Here is a 20,214-nt window from a genome sequence, read left to right as displayed (position 1 = left end):
ACAGTTTTTCGGTCCATAAACCAAAAGATAGGCGGCTTACGGGAAAAATCCCTAATTTAGAAGTGTGTATTAATGTTTTTTTTAACAATCCTTGAAGTTTCATTGAAAAATTAGACCAATTGCTCAATGTTTCTGCATGTTTCCTAAAAAGTGCAATACATTACATGATACAAACGATATGTCCTGTGCGATAACCGACACGTATCCATATCCCGAAGGGTGCTGTACGAAACGTAATACCGGTACGGTAAACACTATATGCAACTTCATGCGGGTTTTGTATTTGGGTGTGATATCTTTGATATCGGTCAATATTATCAATATCCCAAACATTGTCCTCAATAGAGGTATAGGTACCATCTGCTATTTGTACACAATCAAAATGATGACATAAAGAATCGAATGAAATGTAAGACTTCATACCGGTCATGTGATCTGATGCTTTATAGTCAACAATCCAAGAGGAACTCGTAGGGGTAGTGGATACAACATGTGCAAAAGCAGAGATACTAATTGGATTGAACCAGTTTGAAGGAATGAAGAAGAACCTTCAAGAATAACAAGCCTGTGATTAACTCCAGAGATTTCATCCATTGAGGATTTATGTGAAATGCCTGAAGGGGACATGTCATGGGATTCTAGCTGGAAAGACCTCTTTATATCAACAACAGTAGACTAGGCTTTCTGTGGTACTCACCAACGAGGTCACAACACATCTACTTTATACCGTGTGCGCCCACAATGTGTACAATAGAGTTCATCTTTGTCATCACTAGGCATGTTGCCACAGTCATGTCTGTAGCTTAAATCACCTTGATCACTATAGTTGCCAGTATGACCACCACGATCCTGACGACCTTGAAAATGCCCACCGTCTCCTCTCGTCCTCTAACATCACTGCCTTCATGATATGATCCAGCAAGAGTTGATTATTCTGGAATAACTATCTTTGTAGAAAGTATCATCTTGCTTCTACTTTCTTCATTGTACGATGTGTAAACTGTACCAGGACTAGGTAGGGGCTCTCCGCTGAGCATTTGAGTGGGAAGAGTCTCATTCTCAGGGTTAAGACTAGCAAGAAGATTAAAAATCTGTTTTTCCTTTATCTTTGCCCAACGTTCCTTAGCACAATTAAGATCGTACAGGATGATGGTGGCTTAGCTCAAGCCACATCCCATAGAAGGTCGTATAGTAATCTCCTGTTGACTGAGCACTGTCTAAATTAAATAAATCCTCTCATCAACTGAAACACCTTGTCAATATTCTTTTTCTTTGAGTATGAAGAGACAATAGTTGCAAATCTCCTTAGCAATCTAACTGTATATAAAAATCCTACTTATTTATGTCTTCATGGAGTTAAGTAACTTTGCCACATCCATCATATCATTTGCCTCCCAATCACCATAAGATATGTCAATGAAGGCTCCTCAATTTTACCATCCAGATATCCCAACTTCTGTTTCTTGCCAATAGACATTTGGGCTGTCTCAGGCCATTCAAGACAGTTTTCTCCATCGAATTTTATGGTAGTAATTTGCAAACCAAGATGTTCAACAACACTAGACCCCATTACTGCCTTCGAATTTGTGATGACACCAGAGGTACTACTTGCACTTGAACAAGTCCCTTCATTGGATTGGCCAGCTCCATCCATTGCAACCCATCACCCAAAAACACTAGTTACCTATCTCCAAAGATATCAAAAATCACCAAAACACTCCCATATACCCAGATTATGAAGAGAAAAATAATAAATTTGCAAAAAACCCATATGCAAATACACTATTGCACAAAAGCACCACAAAAACCTCAATCCTCTACAAATATGCATGATTGAAAAGTTCTAGAAGATCTGTACTAATGATATAGATCATATTGATGCAGCCAAAGTCGACAAAAGATCTCCACATGTAAGCTGTATAGCATGCAACATAAATTAGAACCAAAATTTTTTCTTGATTTTTCTCCAGATTTGGAGAAAATGCATCATATACTTGCCAATGGATGTTCAAAAAATCAACATTAATCATACAGAATCATGCTTTCTTAGAATATGTAGCTTTTTTCCCCCATAAATGGAATCATCGTCTCTATGGTGCTGATGTTGGCTACAGTGTTCGTAATATTGATACTATCGGCAGTATAGCGATACGAAACCCTCAAAAATTCGAAAAAATAAAGAAATTTTGATAAACTTCATTATATCGTGCGATATATCGCAAGATATCGCAAAATATTACAGATATCACTGATATTGGGGAAAAATATAGAAAAAAAATCTCTTACCTTTGTGGTCTTCCTGAGGGAGTCGCTTTCGTCTAGATTTGATGGGCCGCGGTTGAAATTGTCGGATCGTGTAAGAAAATTCCTAAAACATTTTTTTTTTCCTTCGAAGATAATAATTTTGGAAGAAAACCGTATTTTTGGCTAGGATGATGGGGATTTGGGTTGGAATTTGCGAAAAGAAAGTTTTTTTGGAGAGATTTTTGGAAATGTTGTGATTTCAACGAGAATTTGGGATGGATTGCACCATTCTCTCGTCCGTCTTTAATGGAGAAGAGGGTTGAAAGACTCTCGAACTTTCTTTCTGACTCTTAAGTCAGGGAGTAGATTAGCTGTTACGTGGATAACAACTTAGTGGGTGTTAACCTTACCGTGTGGGGCCCATCTTGATGAATGTGTTTTATATCCACGCCACTCAATACTTTTTTCCCAATTATTTAAGGACGTTATCCTGAAACTTAAGCAAATCCAAATCTCGGGTGGGCCTTGCGATTTTTTTAATGATGAGCGTTCAATCATCACTGTTTCATGTGGTGTGATCCACCTGAGATTTGAATGCACCTAATGTTTAGAAGCATGATCTAAAATGGGCTAGAAAAACAAATGGACAGATTAAATATACAACATATCATCATGGTGGGCCCTACAGTAACGTTAACACCAGTGTTTGAAATATCGGTATTATGTTACGTTTCGCACCTTGGGATACAGATACGTATCGGTTATCGCATGGGATATATTGGTTGTATCACGTACTGTATCGCTGTTGTTGGAAACATGGGGAACATTGGAAGTTGGTCAAATTTTTCAATGAAATTTCAGTGATTGTTAAAAAAGACATAAATACACACTAACAAATCAAAACATTACAAAAAACAAGTGCATATAATAGGTTTTCTCTGTATGGGGTCCTAATTTATACGTTGTCTAACTAAATTGATGCAATTATATTAAAAGTTTATTCATAGAATTTATAAATGTAAGAAGCCGTGTGGAAATACAAGCAATACATTCAAAAGCAAAATAAGAATCACTAAATCAGGTTATATACATGTTTGATTTTATGTTTGAGCACAGATTGCAACCAATTTGCGAGAAATTGGGAAAATTATTATTATTATTATTATTTTTAATTTTCTGCAACTCGGTCCTCCAAATCTCAAAATCAAAGCTCCCAATCCATGTTTTTTCATGTGAAACATAAACATGAAAAACATGGATGTGTAACAATTTGATATGGATTTAACATGATTTACAAAAAAAAGGATCGAAAATAAAAAAATGCTCACCGAATCAAACATGTGGGATATATTCCACTACTAGCGCGTTTCGTATTACATAGGATGGATGCACGAAATATCATGGGATATATCGCTCGATATCGTTGATATTTAAAGCACTAGTTAACACCCACTAAGGTGTTACCCGGGTAACACCTAATCCGCACCCCTTAACTTTAGGGAGAGTGGATTCAGTGCAACCCAACTGCACGAAAGATAGTGCTACCCTTTTGGTGGGGCCCACCTTGATGTACGTATTGTGTAGCCAGATCGTCCTTCCATTTGGAGGGATCATTTTAGGTCATGAGAAAAAGAATGAGGCAAATCCAAAGCTCAATTGGACCATACCACAAAAAACTGTGGGGATTGAACACCTACCATTAAAAACTTCTTTGGGGCCACAAAAATTTTCGATCAAGTTGATATTTGTGCTTTCCCTTCGTCCATATTTGTCTGAACTTGTGAACATATTGGATCTCAAACAAACATCATGGTGCCCCCCTAGAAATAGTTCAAGTTTCAACGGTGGCCATCACTATCCCCACTGTTTTCTATGGTGGGTTCCACTTGAGCTTTGGATCGGCCTCATGATCTAAAATGATCTCTCCAAATGGATGGATGGTGTGGATACAACACATACATCATGGTGGCCCCACCCAAATCCCTGTTTAGTCGTGCACGGATTGGGTACTACCCCCACTAGGTCGGACGCTGATTTCTTGCGAAAACCTTCCACAAAAAGCTCCTTCGTTGGGATGGTAGGTGGGGCCCATTGTGATGTTTGTGAGACATCCACTCCGTTCATCCGTTTTGAGAGCTCATTTTAGGACATTGGGCTAGAAAATGAGGTGGATCCAAACCTCAAGTGGGGCCACATGAGAGGGAAAACTGGGGAAAGAGTTTCTTACCATTGAAACCTTTTTGGGCTCCACTTTGATGTTTATATGCCATGCAAACCATTTATAAGGTCATTCCCACTAGGATGAAGTGAAAGCACAAAAAATTTAGCCTGAATCGAAACTTTTGTGGCCATATGAATGTTTCAATGGGGGTCACTGAATCCCCACTATTTCCTCTCGTGTGGCCCGCTCGAGTTTTGGATTTGCTTCATTTTTGGTCACGTCCTAAAATGTGCTCTCAAAATGGATGAACGGGGTGGATTTCTCACAAACAACATTGTGGGCCCCACCTAGCATCCCAACGCAGGATGATGGCCTAAATCTGCATCCTGTAGATTGTCTACTGACGCTGCCAATAGCGAGGTGGCTTCTGGACAGTGCTCTGTGAGGGCCACTATGATGTGTTTGTTTTATCCACGTCGTCCATCTATTTTTTTCTAGATCATCTTAGGCCATGAACCCGAAAATGAGAAAATATAAATTAAGTGGACCACATTTTAGGCAAGTTGCACTGTATTATACCATTGTCTGTCCATTGATTTCAAGTGGGGCCCTATCTGATAAGTGAACCGACTTAATTTACAGGCTAGAAAGGACATTAAGAGATGCACGTGAAGGTTCATATATGTTGTGTATATGATTATTTATCTATCCGAACCGTTTGCACTTTTAAAATTGATCATGTGGGTCCACCTTTGGATGCCCATCACTCCAAATATTACTTTCTATTATATCATCCGCTTTTGAATGAATTGGATATGATTTCATACATGTCTTCATACATTTATAAATGTTATGCATTATATTTTAATATAATTGCCTTTTTCAGACATACATCGCATAGCTTAGGACCCAACACAAAGGAAATATATTATGTGCACTTTTTTTTTTTTTTTTTGAGATGTTATGATTTAAAAGTGAGTATTAATGTCTTTTTTAACAATCCCTGAAGTTTCATTAAAAAAATCAACCATTTTCCTAATGTTTCCCCATGTTTCCTAAAAAGTGCTATAAATTACCCGATACAAATGATATATACCGTATGATTACCGATATGTATTTGTATCCCAAGGGTTCGATACATTGCGTAATACCAATATTTCAAACATTGGTTGGCTGTACAACTTGTTGATGTCAACAATGGCTCCCTAGAAACCTCGTGCTCATTAGTAGAGCACCTTGCTATAATACCAAGTAGAAATATTAGAGAGAAATGAGGAGAACGGAAAGAGGAGAGAAGCGGTGGGAAGGGAGAGAGGAGGGAGGACATAATATGTATTAGTGATACTTCCCATGAATACACAACAATATAGACGTTCTACATTAGGCCCTTCTCAAGAAAAATAGTCATGGAGGTTCGGGGTAGAAGACTCGTGCCTTTAGAGGCATGTTATCATGGCCAAACATGGGGTTCAAAATGTCGGATGGCTTATTCAATCCTCTTTACACTATAGAACAATGACAACCTGAACCTAGAAAATTGTGTAATGGGGTTTAGAACTTCTTGGAAGGGGTGAAGTGGGAGATGAATGTAGAGTGAGATTTTGAGAGGATGCTTCATTAGGAACTTCTCTTCTCGATTTTGATTTCTCGAGGCTTTACAATGCCACTATTGATCAACAGGCAACTTCGTCTTAGTAGCAGGGAGGCCATTGTGGTTGATGGTTCAATCATCAACAAATCAAATAAGATGCTTCTATCATTGAATGGGCACCTTTGTCTTCATTGCGAGATGGGAATTTTGCCCAAATGAGGAAGTGGCTGAGTGGGTGGGTCTTAGATGGGATCAACGAAGATGAGTTTGCAATAGTTCTTTGTAATTGATTAATGGACGACATTGATTGCTCACCGTTTAGCCTCAAATAGCTTAGAAAGTTGGATTGGAGATGGATCATATATGCAAGTGTGTGTGCTAAGTGTGATCTACAAATGGTCGGAATAGTTGCCCATGGGAGATATTCTTGGATTAGGTTTTGGGAATACTCCTTGGATTAAATGCTGGTTCAATTGGAATTTGGTAGGCTCCATCATGTCGCTTCCAATCAAAGGGAATATTTATTTCAATGCTTTTAGTGTGATGGAAAATGAAGTGGTTTAGTCCCCGAACCACATAGATGATGAGATAGAAGATATTGTTAGGCTTCAAAATCATGTGCAGGATCTAGTCATCTATCATGGTGTTGGAGACGGGTGGAGACGGAGAAGGGAGAAATCATGTCTTTTAACTTTTAAATACCTATCGAAATCTCAAATATGGACGAATGTGTTTTGACAAGAAACGAATGTATCTCGGTTGGAATACTTTGTTCAAAATAATAAAGGGAAGGTAGAAGAACATTCATCATCATGGATTTCATTGATTTAAAGGTTCATTTACATCCTCATGTTTCCCTTGATTCTAAAACAAAGTATGTTGAATAAGCATAATGATAGAGAAGAGAAACACTTCATTGGCGATTTTGGCAGCATTTCAACTAAGAAAATGTCCATTGCAATGAAAGAGAGTTGTGTGGATTTGAGATCCCTTGTTCTACACCAATATGCGTACAATGTGTACAAAAGAGGACAAGTCGTGAATCTGCCAAACTATGCAACAAATAGACTATTGAAGGTCTTATTTGCATGAATATGAAGGACAACCCATTGCGTGGGTATACCTATTGCTCTGAGGGCTCACAAGCTTCTTTAACTTTGGGCTGACCCAAATGAGTAGGAGGGGTATTTATAGGTATCTCACACGCGTGAAGTCTATTTCCGCGCAATAGGAGAGTTTGGTGCAACAACACTCTGGGAGTGGGAGTCTGTTTCCGCGCAATAGGGGAGTTTGGCGCAACAACACTCTGGGACTGGGAGTCTAGAGATGCAACACTTTTTGTGCACCAACAGAATGATAGCTCAAGATCCCTTGCCCCATCCATGGTGCCTTTTCCTTAAAGATGCTGAATCCAAGGAACACCTCTTCATTCAATGTGATTATGCCTTAAGTCTTTGGAGGAGATTTATGGGCCTTTTAAACACATATTGGGTCTTGCTCGGAACAATTGAAGCCACAACCTCAACATTGAATGGGGGTTCCGCAGAAGAAAGATAGGAAAAATCCTATGGCTCCTTTCTTTAATAGTGAGATGGTGGTACTTATGGAGAGTGAAACTATAGAATACTAAAAAACAAGTTGGAAATTGCAAGTCGCATTTTTTGATGGCCAAAGGGAGGGTGATTTTTGTGGGCATTGGTTAATACTGAGTTCATGGAATATAATTGAGAAAATTTTGGCTGTTTTGTATTTCTGTTGCATTTGGTGAGGTGGGATAATTTCTTATCATCCCCTTTTAGCCATTTTTATGTATTTCCTTTTTGTTTGGTGCTAATCAGTTTTTTGTTATCATCTTTGTTATCAGCATTCAGCGAGATGTTTTTTTTAAAAGGGTAGTTTTTACTTCAAATTGACTTATTCTAGTGCTATTGCATGTTATGTATCGTACTATCATGAATATTTATGTGTGTTAGCATGCAATATTGTAAAATCTAATTTATCTTGAATAGTAGTGCATGAGATACTAGTTTCGCATCACAATATCTAATTTAGTATGGTTATTATATAATCTAGCTTGTGTACTTGATGTTCTAATTGCTTTGTTTTAATCACAATGTCATCCCTATGCTAGCCCAGTAACTTGTTTTTGTCACATAACATGTTTCTTGACTAGTACATACACTTCTTGTCTATTTTTAGTATTATGGTAACTTTCTTTATATTGTACAAGGTTTTCAGTTGAGAATGACCCAAGATGGTGCTGCACGTATCTTCTAGATGCAACTGATCCCTTGTTTATTGAACTTGGGAAAGCATTTATTGAGCAGCAACTGAAAGGTGTGTTGCACCATTGAGATACTCCATTCTCTCCTTCTCCCTCTCTTGCAAAACACACACACACACACACACACACACACACACACACACACACAAATACAACGGTTGGATGAATAGACAGATGCATGTGTGCACACTGAGATATGTAGAGATTTGCTTTTCATTCCATAGATGAAGCATGCAAATAGTCACTTAATAATTTGTTCATTCATCCATATTGTCCAATAAAGATGATCGCATGGATAAGCCATTGTAAAGAAATACCAATAATATGCTTAATGGCTGAAAAGTGGACTTTTTAGATCCATGTTTGTAGGAACATATATGTAATTGTGTGTATGTTATCCATGTACTACTAAGGAGCACTCTGTGTTTCTCTTATGTTAATAAATGTGTATTAATCTTTTGGGCCAACACTTATTGCCCTAAAACTTTTTCTCCTCTCTCTTTCATCCTTATCTTTTCTTTTAATTTCTCCAGTTTCTATTCCAAGCGGGCCACATTAGGATGCTCCAGCTTGAGGGGGAGTATTGAAAGGTTGATAATTTAATAAGGCCCACTGGGCCCATGTCCATGTAATAAGGCCCATGGGCTTCATTCATGTTTCTACTATTATAAATAAGAATAAAGGACTGGGTTTCAGTAGACCCTAAGCTTCTCATGTTCTTGTTATCTCTCTCTCTCTCTCTCTCTCTCTCTCTCCCTCCCTCCCTCCCTCCCTCCCTCATTTCTCTCTTCCATCTTTCTTCTTCTTCTTCTTATTGTAGCTTTTCATGGGCCCTCTAGATTAACAAAATGTAGCCATTTAATATGTTATCAGAGCCCAAGTGCTCCTAGTTTTTTTTTTTTTTCTCCTTCTTTTAGGGCCTGTTTGGTCTCCAATTACAAAGGTAAATGGCTCTAAATGTGTATGATAATTGATGGGGACATCACGCGCACGCCCGCCGCCCCACATATGCAAGGAGGATGGCCCTACAATCGATATAGATCGATGAGGACGTCTAGGGAGGGCCTCCTAGTTAGCGGGCTGCGTTTTGGTTCCTTGGAGTGGACCCAATCGTCATGTGAATCCCACCATGGGTTCTCATGATCGTGGCCTACTATTTTAAACGATCTAGTACTTTGAGTTTTGGTTATTAGTGTTATTAAGAACATCATGGATGGTTTAGATTACTTTGATTGGTTGTTATTTGTGATTACTTCGTTTCTAAGTAATAAGTTGCGCACATGGCGCGAGTTTTGGGGTATAGGATTTTATTATAAATAGGCACCCCTTGTAGTCTTTTTTCTCATTGAAGATTAATAAAATTTTTGCATTTTTTTCTTCTGCTCTAAATTTTTAAGTTGTGGAAATCCGATTGGGTGTGAAACCCTCCCTTCCTCGAAGGGCTGATTATTGTGGTGCGAAGCCACACCTATCCCAAATTGCCCCATCTCATACCTTCCATATTCACTTCTTCCTACAGTCATCTACACTTCAAATCCACCCTCTATTGTAGCTTTTTTACTCTCTACAGCAGATTTTTGGAATCTGGCCCTGTTGGGGGGCTGAAACTTCGGCGGAGCACCACGCACAGACCGTGCATCAGATTGGGCCAAAATTCGGGGGTTTTGTAGCCCACCCTTGGCCGACCAGCCACAAGGAGGGGGATTTTAGGTTCGTGAGCCCCGCACGTGCCCCACACACGTGCGGGCGGGGTCATACGCACGTGCGTCTGGGCCATCGCTGCTGTCCACGCGTGCGGTGCTTCTCTGGTTCGTCTCTCTTATCTCTTTCACTCCTCTTTCACCCAAAATCCTTAACCCTAGCCCTAAATTATTCAAATCTCCAATTTTATGCCCTTTCTTCAACCTTAGGGTTCGCCGAATTGAAATTTGTGAATCCCTTGGATTGGGGAATTATTCTGTGCATGTGTGGATGAATTTACCCTCCTCTGATTATTGTTTGGTTTATAATTGTGATTAATCCAGCCCTAGCTTGTGTAGGCTTGGATCTGCATAAGATTCCCCTTGATTGAGTGCTTGAACTTTTGTGTGGGATGTGGAATTTTGTGTAACTGTTTCTGAACTAGTTTGATCTAAAGCCTGAATTTGTTTTTGCATATCATGTTTAATTTCCATGTCTAGCATCACTAAGTTACTTTTGTAATTATGTGGTGATGTCACTTACATTTGATTGCAATGATGGTTTTGCTACATTACTTGTTTCACCCACAAATCATTGTAAAAATGGTAGCTTTATAATGAGAAAATGTAATGATTTTGATTGTTCCATCGATGAAACACCTCTTGGATGGCCCATTGCCCAAATTACAACAACATGATAACCCTGACTATCAACCTAATCAATACTTTTTGAACTGTTCTCCGTGGTTTTACTGACTTTGTAAGATTATTTTTGATTGGGAACCTAGGAACATCATTCAAAAATATTTTTGAGCTATGGCAATCAAAGTGTCATATCTTTTTAAGAAAACCCTAAACCCCAAAAGCCGCGCCATGTGCGCACACTAATACTTAGAGACGAAGTAACAAAAATAACAACTAATCAACGCAATCAAAACCATTCATGAAGTTTTTAATAACGATAATAAGCAAAACTCAAAATCCTAAATCATCTAGGGTAGTGGGCCACGATCATGAGATCCAATGGTGGAATCTCTATGATGATCGGGTCCACTCCAATGCTCTATAGCACAACCCCCTAACTAAGAGGTCCTGCATAGCGGTCGTCGTCGATCCAGATCGATAGTGGGGCCTTCCTCCTTGAGTATGTGCGTAGGGTGGGGGGCGTGCACGTGCGCATGATGTCCCCATCAGCCATTCACTTCTTTAGCTTGAAATACAGTTCTATTTAGCTTAGTTGGTGATCTGGTTCCATATGGCTGAGAATGTTGAGAGGGCAGACTCCTATTATTTCCTAGTATATCTCACAATATAGGCTTAGCTGTTGTCTTGCAATATTAATACCACTTTTTAATAGGACAAATTAAAATTCTGGCCTATTTTTCGCTATCTCATCATCAACTACATGACTAATTAGAGATTGATAGGTGTCACTTCTATACCTACTCCCCCATATCTACATGTATTGCTTTTATTTTTATTAATATCCTTTCCTCTTGATATCTCCCCCATTCCAACGAATGTTCTCCTTGCACTTGTCTTTTCCATGTCATCATCCAGAATTTTTGTTCTTCTCCCACTACAGTTACTGTATTTGCCATTATGCTTTTTCATATGGTGTTTGTATTGATTCGTTGATTCTAATATTTGGCCGATGCTTACCCTTCTTGTCGCTGTCAGATTTGCTCAATGACCCTTAATCGAGTGGTCCTGTTCTTATATAGAAATCATTTTCCCTAATTACAATATATCCCTTAATTACAATATATCCTTTAATTACAATATTCCCTAATTACAACATAATATCTCCTAATTACAATATATCCCTTAATTACAGCATAATATCTCCTAATTACAACATATCCTAACATTAAGCATTGACCCCTAATTCAGAAAGATATTTACAGATTTGTTTCCTAAATAACTATACAAAAATATATGGTAGGTTTGACAAATTTGTTTCCTAAATAAATGTAGAACAATTTAAGGTAAGTTTGTTGTCTATCCTACTAACATCCCTCCTCAAATCGATGCTGGTCGATCAAGAAACATCAATTTGCCAACAAGAAAGTAATGATGTAGTCGTGTCATAGCTTTGGTGAAGGTGTCTGCTATCTGAAGGTTGCTTGAGACATGTGGAAGAGAGATAACCCGAGTATCAACAGCTTCCCGAATAGAATGACAGTCCACCTCGATATGTTTGGTACACTTGTGATAGATCGGATTGGTAGTGATTTGAATAACACTCGTATTATCAGCATGAAGAGGAGTGGGAGTAGACTGAGGAAAACCTATTTCAACAAGTAAGCCATGGAGCCACATAATCTCTGAGTAGGCTGCCAACATGGCACGGTACTCGGACTCGATTGAAGATTTGGAAACACGATCCTGTTTCTTACTCTTCTAAGAGATAAGTGAATCACCAAGAAACATACACCACCTGGTGATAGACCGACGAGTATCAGGACATCCTGCCTAGTCAGCATCACTAAAAGCCACAAGGCGAAGAGGAGTACCAGTAGAGAAGAACAAGCCACGGTAAGAGGAACCCCAGAGATATCGAATAATTCGGCGGACCGCGGCAAGATGAAAGTGGCGAGGAGACTGCATAAATTGACTGACTTGCTGGACAACAAAGGAGATGTCAGGCTGTGTAATAGTGAGATAATTGAGACTACCAACTAACTGTCGAAACGCCATAAGATCAGGAAGGAGATCCCCCTCCTCACATCAATACTTGACTTTCATTTCCAAAGGGGTATCCATTGAAGAGGAGTCCCGCAAACCAGATAAGGAAATTAAGTCCTCCATGTATTTATGATGATAGAGGAAAATCCTAGAGGAATCGGACTGAACTTCCAAATCGAGAAAATACCAGAGAGGACCAAGATCCTTCATATGGAATGAATCATGAAGATGTTGCTTGAGTAGATCAATGAGGGCAGAATCAGTCCCAGTGATGACAATGTCGTCGACATAAACCAGAAGAAGAACGATACTAACAGAAGTTGTACGAAGAAACAACGAAGAATCATACTGGCTTTGGATGAAAGAAAATCGAAGTAAGGTAGCCCGGAACTTATCAAACCAGGCCCGGGGAGCCTGTTTCGAACCATACAAAGAGCGCTTTAGCTTACACACATTCGACGTCGACGACGAGCAGAGGACAGGAGGAGGTGTCATGTAAACATCTTCCTGTAAATCACCGTGAAGAAATGCGTTCTTCACATCCATCTGGCAAAGGGACGATCCCTAAGAGGCTGCATGGCAATAATAGTACGCACAGTGGTCACTTTAGTGACAGGAGCAAAGGTCTCCTCATAGTCAACTCCATACTCCTGGCGGTTACCAAGGGCAACCAAACGAGCCTTATAACGGTCCATAGACCCATCAAGCCGAAGTTTCACAGAAAAAATCCACTCACACCCAATTAGCTTGACATGAGAAGGACAAGGGACCATGTCCCAAGTCTGATTTTCTTGAAGAGCTTGAAGTTCTTCATGCATAGCCTTTCTCCAACACTCATGTTTATCAGCTTGTGAGTAGGAATTAGGAATCGACACAGTTGATAAGGTAGCCGTGAAGGAGGTATGAGGGAAACCATACCTATCTGGTTGATGAGAAGTATGGCCAGATCGTCGAGGAGGATGCAAAACGGGATCAGGTGGCAGATCAGACTCAGGAAGGGGTAGAGTTGGTCGGCGACGTTCATACACAAAACCAGGCTTGAAGCGTTTAGGAGGGCACATCAAATCATCAAAGTGAGGAAGAATAGAAACTGCAGGAGATGATGTAATAGAACTAGGAAAGAAATATTGATGCTTAAAGAAAACGACATTACGAGATATATGAAATTTATTGGAAGAAATGTAGAACAATTTATGGTAAGTTTTTTGTCTATCCTACTAACAGTCGCAACCTAGCCGCATTTGTCCTTTTGTCATTGAGATTGAATTATTCAGGTCCTTTGAGCCACCAACGATGATATTGACTCAGTAGAAAATGAGGAAATGGGATGAGAGCAAGAAGATTGGATCTAGGAAAGAGGGAAGAGATTAATTTTCTTTCTTTCCTCCCTTGAATGCTAGGGTGCTACAACGGGTTTCATTTTCCCTTATACTTGAGGGAGTTGCTAGGGTTTGGGGATGAAGTACCTTGGAGGCATAGAGCTTCTAAAGGGATTGTGGCTTGAAGTTCAACTTCCTTGGAGTTCAAGAAGATCAAAAGAGAGCAAGTTGCTGCTAAGTTTCATGCTTTTTTTTTTTTTTTTGTTTAAATTTTTTTAAATTTTATCCCTTGTATCAATGAGATCTTGATTTGCTTTTGGTTTACCTATATGTTACTCTCCTTGAGAGATGGGGCAAAATCATTTTCATACCTATAAAGTCAACTGAGTTTTCAATAAAGTCACCAAGTTTTAGAACTGTGGTGTAAATTCCTCCTCTTTATCCCTCCATCAATTCTCTAAGTAGAAATAGTTTTGGTTTTGATCTTCATGGAATGAAGCCAAATTGATTCTTTAAAAGCTTTGTTTCTTGTCTCTGTCTTTGTTCCACCACCTTCGCCTAGAGTTTCATAGTGTGTGTTAGAATTATCACACGTGTGACGCGACCACGTGTGGTCATCTTGGTTGGGTTTAATCTTTATGTATTGGCGGCATCTGTACATGAGCCTTTGGATTTTTGTAGTGGTTTTTAACTATTGAGGCTATTCTTATATTTTCACATTTTAAAGTGAAAGCCCTAATATAATAAAACAAGAGGTGGGACATGTTGGGCTGCTAGAGCATCCCATTCCCTCTCTCTCTCTCTCTCTCTCTCTCTCTCTCTCTCTCTCTTACATTTTTCTCATTTTTCTTTCTTTGTTTTTCTCCAAAATTAACAAGGTAGCAGAGCTATGTTGATCCATTTTTCTTCGTGATCTCTCATTTCTTCGTCTTACTTTTTTTTCGTTTTTTTTTTTTTTTTTTTTTTTCATTCTCCCTGGTGGGAAACCCTAATGTGTTTGGGTCTGACCTAACCTAATCTCTTCCGGTTGTTGTACCCCCACGTGATGGGTGGTGAAATCGTGTTAAACGAAGGTGTGTAAGGCCTGCTTTTGCATTCTACCCGTATGATGTGACAAAGTGGGCCATCTTTCATCCAATATGCAATCTATGTTCAGTTTTGAAGCATGGAATTAGATTTGAAGGCTGAAAATTCAGAAGTTTCATGAAGCCCTCCTTTATTGTGTTGATCGAGACAAGTTGAAGCGTGGAAGAAGGTATTGTTTTAGTAGGTCAGTTTGTTGAAGGATTTGTGTTCAAGAAAATTTATTTATTATTATTCAGATGGATTCTAAAAATGATCTCAAGAGCAGTATTTTATCCTCATTGGATTTGGTACCTCTCTTAATAACATCAACAAAATTTAATGGCACGAATTATCTACAGTGGGCCACATCCGTAGAAGTTTTTCTGACTGGAAATAGAAAAGTTAAATATTTGACATTGCCTAAACCTAATAGCACGGTGGATGACTATGATGATTAGGTGGCAGTGGATGCCCAAATTAGGGCATTGTTGTGGAATAACAAGGAACCACATATCAGTGCCAATGTGATTTTCCTCAAGACCGCCAAAGACATCTACAACACCTTGAAGGTGATGTATTCTGGGTAGAAAAACTTAATCCATATTTATGAGCTCTTACAAAATATATTTGCATTCCAGTAAGGAGATAGAAGTGTAGGAGAATATTATTCTGCCTTATTCAGCATGTGGAAAGAGCTGAATGTATACCAATCGTTGTTAATAGATTTTGAGCTAATGCTTAGGCAAATGGAAGAATTTTGTGTTGCCAAATTCCTCTCTAGCCTTTGACATGAGTTCGAGCCTGTAAAGTCACAGGTTCTCAAAGGTAGTGAAATTCCCTCGGTGATAGAAGCATTCGCCAGAGTTCAGAAGACAACTTTCATGTCCACTCAGAATTCCACCTCATTAGATCGTTCGACTTTTATCTTTACATCAGGCTGATGTGATGGTGGAATTCGAGATGGTTGTGGTCGATGCGGTAGATTTGGAGGTAGTCGTGGTCGTGGTCGAGGTAATCGTCACTACACTCATTGTGGCTTTACCAATCGTAATGTTGATTCATGCTGGGATTTACATGGGAAGCTTGCCTGGGCTAATCAAGTTAACTCACTGGAGGATAGTTCACAAGGTTATGTATCTAATCCTGCCACTCTTGCTGAGCTGAGTATTTTAGGTCACACAGTCACTATGTCAATGGAAGAATACACCAAGCTTCTGAAAAAATGATTCCACTCATCCTCTTCCTTTGCTGCTACCCTTGTTCAGTTAGGTACATCTTAGCTTACATTTTCTATGAGTACTCCATGGATTATTGATTTTGGTGCTTCCGATCATACGACCGATAAGCGTAATTTGCAGTCTAAGTTAGTCCAATCTTCATCTATTTTGTCTATCACCTTGGTTGACGGTACTTCAACCATTGTATCTGGTGAAGGCACTGTGTATCCTACATCAAATCTCTCCTTGTCTTCAATTTTGTATATTACCAAGTTCCTGTTGACCTATTATCTGTAAGTAAGCTAACCAAATCCCTAAATTGCTCTGTCAAATTTTATCCTTCTTATTGTGAGTTTGATGATCTAAAGAGGAGAAGGATGATTGATGGAGGGCATGAATCTAATGGACTATACTATCTTAAGAATGGAACGACCGGAGTTGGAGTCGCATTGCAAGCTAACATCTCTCCTCATCAATGGCATTTCAGGCTTGAGCACCCATCTTTAACTAATTTGAAGAGTCTTGTCCCGTCTTTATGCTGTGTCCAAGTTAGAATTTGAAGCTTGTGAGTTAAGTAAGCATCACAGAGTGTCTTTTTTGTCTTGTGAAGATAAAGTTAGTGATAAACCTTTTTATTTGATACATTTAGATATTTGGGATGACCCATTCATATTTTTAGTTTATCCGGTTTTAAATATTTTGTCATCTTTGTGGATTATTGCTCTTGAATGACATTGTTATATTTGATGAAAGATCGTTCTGAGGTCTTTATGCACTTTAAAGAATTTCGTGCACAAATCCAAACTCAATTTGATGTTAAAGTGTGTGTTCTAAGATTAGATAATGCCAAAGAGTACACTTCAAATCCTTTTCACTCCTATCTCTTATCTCATGACACCATTCATCAAACGTTTCGTGCACATACACCGTAGCAAGATGGAGTTGCAGAGAGCAAAAACCATGATTTGCTTGAATTGGCTAGGTTATTGTTATTGGACATGAAGGTTCTAAAGAATTTTTGGGGCGATGCCATTTTAGTTACGTGTTATCTTATAAATTAGATGCCCTCATCAGTATTAGGAGGTATCTGTCTTGTATCCCCAGTATCCTTCCTTTTCTCTTCCTCTTAAAATTTTTGGATGTTTATGTTTTGTACATCAATTTGATGATATCTTCGATAAGTTTGAACCAAAAGCTATAAAGTGTGTGTTTCTGGGGTACTCAAATACTCAACGTGGCTACAAATGCTATAATCCTATCACCCATAGATGATATGTGTCCATGGATGTCACATTCTTCGAAAATATTCCATATTTATCAAATAATGGGAAGGCATCGCAACTTTCCAAAAACTCTACCACCCTTCCTGTGGTGACGGATACAAATGTACCTGGAAAGCAAGTTACCGAGTCACATCCATATCCACCACCGTCTCAGGTCTATTCCAGATGTTCCAAGAGAAGTACTGAAGTGCCTAGTAATGTGCCCTCTGCCAGTTCTACCAATCTATCTGAAGATCCTCCTCTTTAGTCTCCACCAGACTTGCTGAATGAAGCTGATCAACGTATTGCCATTCGAAAGGGTATACATTTTTGTACTCTACATTCTATTTCCAATTTTATTTTCTCAAATGGTCTTCACATTCATTTTGACAGTTTGCTTTGTCCTTGTCGTCTGTCTATACCTTGATCGTTTTAAGAGACTCTTCATATTGATGGGTTGAAAAGAGATATGGAAGAAAAAATAGCTGCGCTTCGTAAAAATCAAACATGGACTTTGGCTAAGCTACATGCGGGGAAACGTACAGTATGATGCAGGTGGGTATATACGGTGAAGTACAAGTCTGATGGCTCCGTGGATTGTTTAAAGCCTCGATTGGTGGCAAAAGGGTATACTTAAACTTTTGGAGTATACTACTCTGAAACCTTCTCCCCGATGGAAAAGCTTCATTCAATTCGTGTAGTGATCTCTATTGCTCCAAATTTGGACTGGCCCCTATATCAACTGGATGTAAAGAATGTGTTTCTTCATGGTGAGTTGCTTGCAAAAGTAAATATGGAGCAACCACTTGGCTTTGTTGCTTAGGGGGAATTTGATAAAGTCTGTTGGCTAAGAAAATCAATTTATATTTAAAGCAGTCTCCACACGTGTGGTTTAACAAATTTAGTAATGTGGTAATTTAGTTTGGGATGAAATGCAGTCAGGCTGATCACTTAGTCTTTGTTAGGCAGAGTGAGAATGGTACTTTGGTTCTTGTTGTTTACATGGACGACATCATCATTACTGAAAATGATGGTAAATGCATATCTAAGTTGAAGAAATTCTTGCAGCAACACTTTTGTACAAAGGATTTAGGCTAACTTTGATACTTTTTAAGTATTGAGGTAGCTCGGTCAAATTGGGAATTAATTTATCGCAAAGGAAATATGTTATAGACTTGTTAGAAGAGACATGTTTACTAGGGGCTAAGCTAGTTACAACTCCCATGGACACAAAGTCTAAGTTAAGTGTAGGTGAAGGAGACCTATTTGATGATCAAGGCAGATATCGCCAGTTGGTTAGTAAATTGATACCATTACACGACCAAATATTACTTTTTTATTCAGTGTAGCTAGTCAGTTTATGCAAGCCCCCTGTATATCTCATATGGAAGCTGTGTTCCACATACTTAAAGACTTGAAGGGCACCCTAGGCCGTTGAATTCTCTACAAGCGAAATGGATACCTTAGAGTGGAATGATTCTTTGGTGCAGTTTGGGCTGGATCTCCTTTAGATAGGCGATCCACCACAGGTTACTTTACCTTTGTAGGAGGTAATCTTATTGCTTGGAGAAGCAAGAAGCAACAAGTCGTTGCTCGTTCTAGTGCAGAAATAAGGTATAAAGTCATGGCCCATATCACGTGTGAACTTGTGTGGCTGAAGACATTGATGTGTGAGTTAGGTTTTGTGGTTGATATTCCAATGAATACATAATGTGATAACCAAGTTGCGTCACCTATCTCCAATAGTCTAGTTTATCATGAGAGGACCAAGCATATTGAAGTGGATTGTCACTTCATCAGAGAAAAGGTCACAAATAAGGAAATATCAACCCCGTTTATTAAATCTGAAAATCAAGTTGTCAACATGTTCACAAAGGCTTTAAGTCGATTTCATCTAGACATATTTTTTGACAAGCTAGGCATTTATAATATATATGCTCCAGCTTGAGGAGGTGTTAGAATGATCACACGTGTGGACACATGTGACATGTCCACACATGTGACGTGATCACATATGTGATCATCTTGCTTGGGTTCAGTCTTTATGTATTGGGGGCATGTGTACGTGAGTCTTTGGCTCTTTGGTAGTGGTTTTTAAATTTTGAGGGTGTTATTGTAATTCCACATTTTAAGTGAAAGCCCTAATATAATAGAACAAGTGGTGGGACGTTTGGGGTTGCTAAAGTATCCCTTTCTCTCTCTCATGTTTTTCTTCTCCTTTTCTGCTCCTTTCTTCTTTCTTTCTTTTTCTCCAAAATCAATGGTGTGACTTGTTAGTTTGACGGTGCAATTTTGTGTATCACCTTTGTTCTTGTAAAAAAAGGTATCGTGATGCTTTTCCTTCATTTTTCTAGCATTTCATTTTTTCATTTTTTCTTTTCTTCTTTTCTTTTCTTTTCTTTTTTCTTCTTCTTCTTCTTGTTTTTTCTTCTTCTTCTTCTTCTTCTTCTTCTTCTTTTTTTTTTCTCTTTCTTTTTTTTTTTTTTGTTGAAATTCTAGTTAATGAAACTGATCCAATTTCACCTATTTTGTATAATCTATTTTCACAGCTATAATTTTCTCATCGTTGCTAAAGCTGCCTTTACTTCCATTGGATTCTATGTCAAGACACACATCCTCCAATTGTCTAGTGTATTGAGGCTTGCTACTGCATCTTCATTAAACTTCTTAGTCTCATCATCTCTCTTATCCCACCGTCTTTCAA

At 38.8% G+C, this 20,214-nt stretch overlaps 1 protein-coding gene across 4 annotated transcripts in view; it reads left to right on the top strand.

The window, feature by feature from the left end:
• LOC131255408 (alpha-N-acetylglucosaminidase-like) overlaps positions 1-20,214 on the top strand; it is a 169,818-nt gene that overhangs the window by 45,473 nt on the left and 104,131 nt on the right. For all 4 annotated transcript variants that reach the window (XM_058256113.1, XM_058256114.1, XM_058256112.1 and 1 more), the window contains one exon: positions 8,227-8,333. In XM_058256113.1, the coding sequence (XP_058112096.1) occupies positions 8,227-8,333 (107 nt within the window). The remainder of the gene's footprint in view (positions 1-8,226; positions 8,334-20,214) is intronic.

Source organism: Magnolia sinica, chromosome 9, assembly GCF_029962835.1.
Source record: "Magnolia sinica isolate HGM2019 chromosome 9, MsV1, whole genome shotgun sequence".
NCBI classification, from domain to species: Eukaryota; Viridiplantae; Streptophyta; class Magnoliopsida; order Magnoliales; family Magnoliaceae; genus Magnolia; species Magnolia sinica.
This window is presented reverse-complemented; position numbering and strand designations above follow the sequence as displayed.